The sequence below is a fragment of the Ctenopharyngodon idella genome, chromosome 4 (genome assembly GCF_019924925.1).
Source record: "Ctenopharyngodon idella isolate HZGC_01 chromosome 4, HZGC01, whole genome shotgun sequence".
Classification (NCBI taxonomy): domain Eukaryota; kingdom Metazoa; phylum Chordata; class Actinopteri; order Cypriniformes; family Xenocyprididae; genus Ctenopharyngodon; species Ctenopharyngodon idella.
In genome coordinates, this window is record NC_067223.1 from 22011360 (window position 1) to 22020668 (window position 9309).

A 9309-nucleotide genomic window follows, 5' to 3' on the forward strand; every position below is an offset into this window, starting at 1 on the left:
CCACCTAATAACCATATACAAAATGTCTACATCATATCTTGGCATATAATAATATTTAATAGAATGTTAATACTGTGTTATTCATTAATGATGAAACTATTCTAAGGTGTCACCCAAAATAGTTTCAGTCTGATTTAATTTATGTACCTAATTTTATTGTAACGCTTGACTTGAGATCATCCACGCATTAGACATGGCAAACAGATTTGATATTTAACGCTCGAAAACTGTGAATGTGAATTTAAGTATAACTGAAACCTATCAATTTTAATTTAGTAAACTTTAAACAAAAATATTACTTTAAATTTTCAGTGAACCTAAAACAGTCTTCACATAAACATGTTGTAATAAATATCACATTTAGCTGTGCCTTTAATATAAATATAAATTAGGGCTCAACGCTAAGGTTTTTTATTCAGGCTGGATGGTTCAGATTTTTACCTGCCCGGCTACAATGCACAAAAAAAATCTTGTTTTTGTTGTTTTGGACCCATGTGACAGATAGGTTGAACAGGTAAATATATAGAAATTGAATAATTTCTTGAATCATTTCTGTTTCTGTGCAGTTAAACACTGTACTCGTGCATAAATTATAGTTTTAATATACAAACCCGATTCCAAAAAAGTTGGGACACTGTGCAAATTGTGAATAAAATAGGAATGCAATGATGTGGAAGTTTCAAATTTCAATATTTTATTCAGAATACAACATAGATGACATATCAAATGTTTAAACTGAGAAAATGTATCATTTTAAGGGAAAAATAAGTTGATTTTAAATTTCATGGCATCAACACATCTCAAAAAAGTTGGGACAAGGCCATGTTTACCACTGTGTGGCATCCCCTCTTCTTTTTATAACAGTCTGCAAACGTCTGGGGACTGAGGAGACAAGTTGCTCAAGTTTAGGAATAGGAATGTTGTCCCATTCTTGTCTAATACAGGCTTCTAGTTGCTCAACTGTCTTAGGTCTTCTTTGTCGCATCTTCCTCTTTATGATGCGCCAAATGTTTTCTATGGGTGAAAGATCTGGACTGCAGGCTGGCCATTTCAGTACCCGGATCCTTCTTCTGCACAGCCATGATGTTGTAATTGATGCGGTATGTGGTCTGGCATTGTCATGTTGGAAAATGCAAGTCTTCCCTGAAAGAGACGACGTCTGGATGGGAGCATATGTTGTTCTAGAACTTGGATATACCTTTCAGCATTGATGGTGCCTTTCCAGATGTGTAAGCTGCCCATGCCACACGCACTCATGCAACCTCATACCATCAGAGATGCAGGCTTCTGAACGGAGCGCTGATAACAACTTGGGTTGTCCTTGTCCTCTTTAGTCCGGATGACATGGCGTCCTAGTTTTCCAAAAAGAACTTCAAATTTTGATTCGTCTGACCACAGAACAGTTTTCCACTTTGCCACAGTCCATTTTAAATGAGCCTTGGCCCAGAGAAAACGCCTGCGCTTCTGGATCATGTTTAGATATGGCTTCTTTTTTGACCTATAGAGTTTTAGCCGGCAACGGCGAATGGAACGGTGGATTGTGTTCACCGACAATGTTTTCTGGAAGTATTCCTGAGCCCATGTTGTGATTTCCATTACAGTAGCATTCCTGTATGTGATGCAGTGCCATCTAAGGGCCCGAAGATCACAAGCATCCAGTATGGTTTTCCGGCCTTGACCCTTACGCACAGAGATTGTTCCAGATTCTCTGAATCTTTGGATGATATTATGCACTGTAGATGATGATAACTTCAAACTCTTTGCAATTTTTCTCTGAGAAACTCCTTTCTGATAATGCTCCACTATTTTTCGCCGCAGCATTGGGGGAATTGGTGATCCTCTGCCCATCTTGACTTCTGAGAGACACTGCCACTCTGAGAGGCTCTTTTTATACCCAATCATGTTGCCAGTTGACCTAATAAGTTGCAAATTGGTCCTCCAGCTGTTCCTTATATGTACATTTAACTTTTCCGGCCTCTTATTGCTACCTGTCCCAACTTTTTTGGAATGTGTAGCTCTCATGAAATCCAAAATGAGCCAATATTTGGCATGACATTTCAAAATGTCTCACTTTCAACATTTGATATGTTATCTATATTCTATTGTGAATAAAATATAAGTTTATGAGATGTGTAAATTATTGCATTCCTTTTTTATTCACAATTTGTACAGTGTCCCAACTTTTTTGGAATCAGGTTTGTAAAAGCTACAAACATGATTCAGTCAAGAACAGTGAGTGATTTTTTTCTGTCTTTTGTTCTTCGATTAACATCAATGACAGACATCTACAACAAAATATTTTAGCCACAACCATTATTTTGGGCTGTAGCCCTGAAGAAAGACATCCAATGTGCATCTACTAACATTCATTGAAACATTTATTTGTCATTTGAATTTGCACACTGTCAAATATTACATCATGATGGCAGCAGAGTTCATAGTATTGAGTGTGCAGAGATGACTGGATTTTACTCCACCTGCACATAACATATGCACTCCCTCATCAAATTAATACTTTTTACTACATATTTTAGTCCTTTAAAAGATGTCAACAACTGAATAAAATTACGAACAATAACTAAACACGTTTATAGCACTTGCATAAATGTTTTGCGAGAGTTGGCTACTCCTTTACAGTCTGTCTTTCGAAAGATGAATACAGCACCTCCACCAATTTAAAGCTGAAAAATGAACTAGAAAAACTGTACAGTGAATCATGGTGAAGTGTCTTCAGATACATGGTTGTTGAACCAGAGAATAGAAATTTCCATCCCTTTTATCTCCGCTCCTGGCAATATGGCACATAAAGCCATTTCGCGTTCTGAAAAGCTTCCCTACAAGGCCAGAACTCTTCTCACTATTGGGCGACAAAGAGCACATTAGAACAGATGTGACGTTATTTTAATCTCAGTAAAACATTTGTCATTTCTGAGATGGATAGTCTGCAAACATTAACTTTTCAGGTTTACTTTTTTTGCAGTATGAGTATTATGTATTGTATTTGTATAGACACTAACCTACACACATAGTATATAACTCCTGGAAACCTCTTTGATTCGTCATACGAGACCATGTTCCCCTGTTCCCCCTCCATCCATTTCCAACCACGTCTTCCACAAGGATCAACCAGAACCTGCAGATTATTCATACAGTAATTTATGAAGAAACGGGAAAGGTGACATCTCCTTGACTACAGTCTGTTAAACTGTCCCGCTTGTATTTGTTATCTGTAGTGTTTAAAGGCCGGAACACACCAAGCCGACGGTCGGTTTTTGTTTGTCGGCCGACTAAGTTTTCTCAGTGTGTTCCGCACTGTCGGTTGAAGTTGGTCCTCGTCTGCTTTTTTTCGGCCAATTCGAAATGTTGAATCGGCATCGGAGCTCGTCGGTCCATCTGATCATTCTGATTGGCTGTTCAGCTACTGCCACCTGCTGGTACGGAAAGGCATTTCATCTTGCGCAGGCGCAGAATGACGTGCTACTTGGCCGTCAGGTGTCGAGCGTCGGTTTGGTGTGTCAGGGAAACTTTGGACACAGACACTGCCGACGTGAGCCAACCCCGCAGTCTGCTTTAGTCGCCACTAGTTCGTCGGCGTCGGCTTGGTGTGTTCCAGCCTTTAAATATAAAAATAAATGTACTGCACTGAGATACCTCATATCTAGTGGCCTGATGACTGCTCGAGTCATATTCATAATTGCAGCGATAATCCTTTACAAATCCACTGTGCCACCCACCATCAGATGCGATGGCTTTGCACACCGCAAGTTGGGTTTTAGAAAGAACAGCATCTGTAACCACAAGGATTTATGGGTTAATCAAGCCCGATGATTTGAGAGGAGCTTTTTCTAGCTTGAAGATACAATGCTGTTGTATCTAATTGTGCTTATGTAAATTAAAAGAGTTTGCATACTGCTGGGTACTTCTCTGGTCTGAATCCACTGGAGGTCCTGACTCCTGCAACCCTGGTTTGGGTCTCCTTTCCACGGGCTCTCACAGGTGCAGGTCCTGCCGTGATTGGCGGAGGAGCATTTGGCGTTCACACCACAGGGTTTAACCAGGCATGCATCACAACATGTGCCGAAGGTGCCAGTGCAGACCTCATTATCCTTACAAACGCTGCTTTGTGTGCACTTGTTAAAGTTGGGTGGTATGAACGATGGACAGGGCGACTGTGAGCACTTGTACTCAGCTGGCTGAGGGTGTGTGGCGGAGCCCCTGCCCAGGTGAGCACAAGAGCTTGCAGACAGTGGCTTCACCTTCAGATTTGCACTTGATTGGCCCGTTTACCTGCTCATCGTAACACACAGGTAGGGCACTCCACTTCCCTCCAGAGCACTCCACAATCTCGGGGAAGGGCTTGTATAATCCACTACATTTCATTTTAACCTGCAGCCCGGCTGTGCTGTAGTAGCGCTCCTTGCAGTGGTTGTTCTGAAGATCCCCAGCATTTAGAGGGCCACATCCATTTTTATTGAAGAGTCTCCATTGCTTTGAGACATAGTCCTGAAAAAACTTCTCAAGAAAATCAACGTTCTCTGATTTTCCAGTGATCAGTAGATACTTCGACCAAGCTAAAACAGCTTCTTTTTCAAAGGCAAACATGTAGTGCACAAAATAATCAATCTGTTCACTGTAGTATTTTGTGCACTCTATTGGCTCACCAGACTGACTTTGTGAGTCCTGGACCAGCGAATTGCGAAAAATATCGAGAATGTTGTGTTTGTCTCCAGTGCCCATCATCATGTGGTGAAAGTCTGTGAGATAAAATTTAAAAGAGTTTCCTCCTGTGAACTGAGCTCCAACTACAGAAACATATTGACGTTCGGTTATTGTACTGTTTTTAAGTTGCGTATGCAGTGTGCTGATGTTTCGAAACTTCTCAGTCACATTGCTGTATTTCACAAAGACTTGAGTCCACTTGATGTCATGTTGGACAGACTCAACTATTTCTTTAGTAAAGTCCTTCAACTCCTTGACACTAAAATAAATTGCTGCCAGATCAGGGACTGGTTTATAGATCATGCCATTGATTTTACTTTCAAGATCTGCATAGTTAATACATGCTGGACCGCGGAACGTCTTACGGCACTCGCAGAATACTTGTGTGGTGTCCACAATGGGGTTACATTCTCCATGGTTACAGTTCATGTCTGAGCCGAAACAGCTGTATTGAAGCAGACAAAGGATAGTGGGGAAAATCTTTACAGTAACCATGACACCTTAACCTGTTCAAAAAGAAAGCATTTAAAGTATAATTAGAAGCACTGAATATGTGTCCTGGTGTCACTTAATTCTCAATCTGCTTATAATGCAACACACTGTAAAGCTGCACTGCAGAAAATTTATTTTATTTAGCCAGTACATTAAAAAAAAATCTGTTCTTAACTGCAAAACAGACAGAAATCATTAAATTATCAACTTGTATTATACATTATGTAGCTAGATAATATGTGCAGTTAGTGTAATGTCAGCTCCCAGAGGAGGAACAACGCAAAACAGCCTAGATTCACTATGAAAATACCAGACAATAAAACTTGTCTACACCAAATGGCCAACAACTCTGATTTCATGAAACCTGAAGCATAGGAACAAAAACACTAGAATACTTAAGAATAGAGTATTAATGTTTGATACATCACCATGGCAACACCATTTAAGATTTCAAGAATCCTTTTTCCAATTTTACATCAGCCTTGACATTATTCTGACCAAGTTTGAAATGATTTGGGTAAAAATAAGAGGAATGCATGCAGAAGATACACTTGCTGTTTCACTTTTTTTCTACTTTAATTTTTAAATATTAATCAAAAAACAAAGGAAAAGAAAAAAAACCCTCACTGCTCTTGACTGAATAACTTTTGTAACTTTAATAAACATTAGCTAATTTTTTATATGTGATTATTCAATTTCTGTACCTGAAAACTATGTTAGATTATGTTAGTTAGACCAACCTGAAAAGCATTCTTCATTATTTATTCATATTTATTATATTGTATTTATTTATAATTTGATTATTTGTTCTTATTTTGTTACTGGTTTACTTGTTCTTAATAATATTTGAAATTTATATTAGGTAGGCTAATAGTTTTTGCTGTGGTGTTAAAATTGAGAATTGAAATTTCACTGGTATTTGAAATTTGGTCTTATTTATTAAGGTTGCATGAGTCAATCACAATGAAAACGATTTTATTTATTTTTGTGGTGGGGCCAGTGAAAATTTTGTCAGGGCAAGTAAAAATGTGAACCACTGGCTCGACCGGGCCAGTAGAAAAAAATCCTTAGTGTTGAGCCCTGCAAATACTTTAATGTCTATAAAATAAAATACACTCAAATGTTGTCTCAAGATCAGATGTAAAAACAACGACTACCAGACCACTGACTACCGGATTGCTGCAACATACATGGTGCTGAAAAGCTTTGAGTAATCAATCATTTTAAGAAAAAGAATAATGATCTTGAGATACAAGAGAAAAACAATAAAACACAAGAATAACTCACCAGAAAACACGATCATAGAGGTCAGACACCAGACAAAGACTAGAACCAACCAATTATTTATACTAAAGCTAATGAATCACATGACAAAAAGAAGAAGACAGGGTAAACAAAAAAAAAAAAAAAAACGGGGCAAAGTTTCATAAGAGAGTTTGTGGAAACGTGAAATGCACACAGTGACTCCTAGTGGTCATCTGGAAATCATGGCAATTCAAAACATTCAAATTGTGTGACAATGTGGCTCAGTCTATCATGACAGCTAACTTCATCCCCCATGACTGCTGATTGCTGGGACAGGATTTGAGGTGTCAGAACACTTATAAAGCTTTGAAATTTGCTCCACCTGGTCTTTCATAACAATCATTTTGAACAAGCCATAGCTGTAACAAGCTAATTGAGTTCTGAGACCTTGGTAAAAGTTATCTCAGAGCCAACCGCACAAAAAAAAAAAAACACTATTCTTGCGTAACATTTTTCAAAAGAATGTTCCTTCTTTAACTTCATGCATTTTGGAGTTAATCTTCTACTCACTAAACAATTTTTGACCAGCGCTGTCCAAACTTTTTCATGCCACTGTAGAGATATCAAACAAACAACCAAAAATCTTTGATGAGTGGACGAGATTGCTCTTTGGGTTTGTTTGGAAAGACACATGACCCAGACCTTGACCTAACGCTACACAGTTGCCTAAGGATTAAGCTGTTAATGGTTTTCCATCATCAGAAGAATACTATAAGGCAGCACAACCAAGACATTTAGTCTGCTGGTTTTATGATGAATACAGTGCAAAATGGAAAGAGCTTCAACGGGTTCAATATGAGATACCCCTTCAATCTACAATAGGAGCAGGAACTTTTCAACAGACATTATCACGATCTCAGCCTGTGTTCCCGTCTTGTGGGAGGACTTTTGTTATTTCTTGTGCCATGTTTTGTAGTTCTTCATGGTTTTTCATGTTGATTAGCTTCCCCAAGTGTGTCTTGTTAGTTCCCTTGGTTACCCTTGTGTTTTCCCATGACAATTTACCACGCCCCCTTGTTACCTTGTTAGCCTGTGTATATATTGTGTATACGTCATCTTTGCAGCTGATACCGACTGGAAAAACACTAGTTTATTAATAAATAATTAAAATGTCTCCTTGCTATTTTTTTCCAACACAATCATTATTTTGCTAGTCTCAACTGCTGACGCTTTCTGTGTTTTGTTACATCCCTTGAGGTTTTTAGTAAAAAAAGTGCTCATTCCGATAAACTTTTAGAGAGGAATATTTTTGTTGTGTTTTTATCTAAAATAGGGTGATTATGGAGCGCTAAATTCTCTCATGTAATTTGTTTCATTCATATTCAACACCAGAGGGCGCCCTCGCACAGAAAGTCCACAAGTGGGACCCATAGAAGTATTAAACCTTTTTCCAGAAAATCCCTAATATGGACAGACATTGCTTTAGCAATGGGATATGGGATAAATTAAAATCGTTATACCATTATCAGCATATTACGTTGAAATTCTTCTCTCGTCTTATGCTCTGTTAATGCAGCGTCAGATACCTACAGCTTTTACTTTCACATTCTGTAGTGAATACTGACCGAGGTTAAAGTCGGCATGAAATCTAAATTGACAATTCTTATTTTTTTATGGAATATTGTAGTATTTATTATCAATAATTTATCCGTGCACTTCATTATTTTTTTTAAAATTCACGTGCCCTCGTAATCTCTAATCAAAAATATTACCCCCCCCCCCCCCCCCCAAACGACTCAACGTCTCTTCCTGTCACATGCTATGGCGCAAGGGCGGAGCTATCTGGAACTGCCAGCAGAGGTTGAGCGTCATGCTTAATTTACGTGTGAATGTGAGGCTCAACTTCCATAGGAATTAACCGAAAGCGCTCGCTCTTCCCCACTCGCTCCTGCCAACGGTCATCCTCAAAACATTTAACAATTTTGACTTTTTTTGCAAGTTAAATCTCCTTTTTGTCTCATTTTACCTATAAATGAAATTTGTTTAATAATTATGCACACCAAAATATAAGGCTTTTTGTTTAGTAGATCTTGAATATCCTTGTATAAATCACATCTTAAAACGCAATAATTAAAAAATAAAGGCACTATAAGTTCAGCTCTGTTTCACAGTCTTTAGGTACAGCAACAAGTGATAATTAGTAGGGGCACTGCATTCGTAGTATTTTTGTGTTGTTTGCCAGTCCAAATATCTAAAAAATTCTTAAATCAAGATGCATTTACTAGAGAAGTAAAATGGCAAGATATTACTTCTTGTTTTCTAGAAAAAAAAAAAAAATAATCAAAATTACATTCTATAATCATAAATAGGCATTATACTTAAAGTAAACATTCTTTGTAAAATTTAGTTAATAAGTTATGAGAGAATGTTTTTAAAATGTGGCTAAAATGTTGTAACACATTGCCAAACAAACATTCTTTTTTCAATGAAATTATACCCCCAAAAGGGCCACGTATCCTGGAGATACAAACATTAAATTCAAAAATAAAATTCATGTTTTTTAAAAAAAATCATGAAATTGTATTATTTGTGCCCTAATAAGATGGAAATAGCAATAATTTAATTTTCTTATGTTCCTTTATGGTCTTGCCTTTTTAGGGTTAAAGTGTTATTTTACCCAAAAATGAAAATTCTGTCATTTATTACTCAACCTCAAGTCGTTCCACACCTGTAAGACCTTCGTTCATCTTCAGAACATAAATTAAGATATTTTGGATAAATTGCGATGGCTCAGTGAGGCCTGCATTGCCAGCAAGATAATATAACATTTTCAATGCCCAGAAAGGTACTAAA

General features: G+C 37.7%; 1 protein-coding gene across 1 annotated transcript; it reads right to left on the bottom strand.

The window, feature by feature from the left end:
- Positions 1-2360: 2360 nt before the first annotated feature.
- On the bottom strand, positions 2361-8103 carry LOC127511212 (SE-cephalotoxin-like). Its single transcript, XM_051891964.1, has 5 exons — positions 6499-8103; positions 3911-5225; positions 3652-3788; positions 3018-3133; positions 2361-2857 (listed from the first exon to the last, which is right to left on the bottom strand). The coding sequence occupies exon 2, from the start codon at positions 5212-5214 to the stop codon at positions 4186-4188; it is 1029 nt and encodes a 342-aa protein (XP_051747924.1). The 5' UTR covers positions 5215-5225; positions 6499-8103; the 3' UTR covers positions 2361-2857; positions 3018-3133; positions 3652-3788; positions 3911-4185.
- Between the last annotated feature and the right edge of the window lie 1206 nt (positions 8104-9309).

Bases quoted from the DNA above. Each gene is read 5' to 3' on its own strand.
- LOC127511212 (XM_051891964.1), bottom strand. From the start codon at position 5,214: ATGGTTACTGTAAAGATTTTCCCCACTATCCTTTGTCTGCTTCAATAC.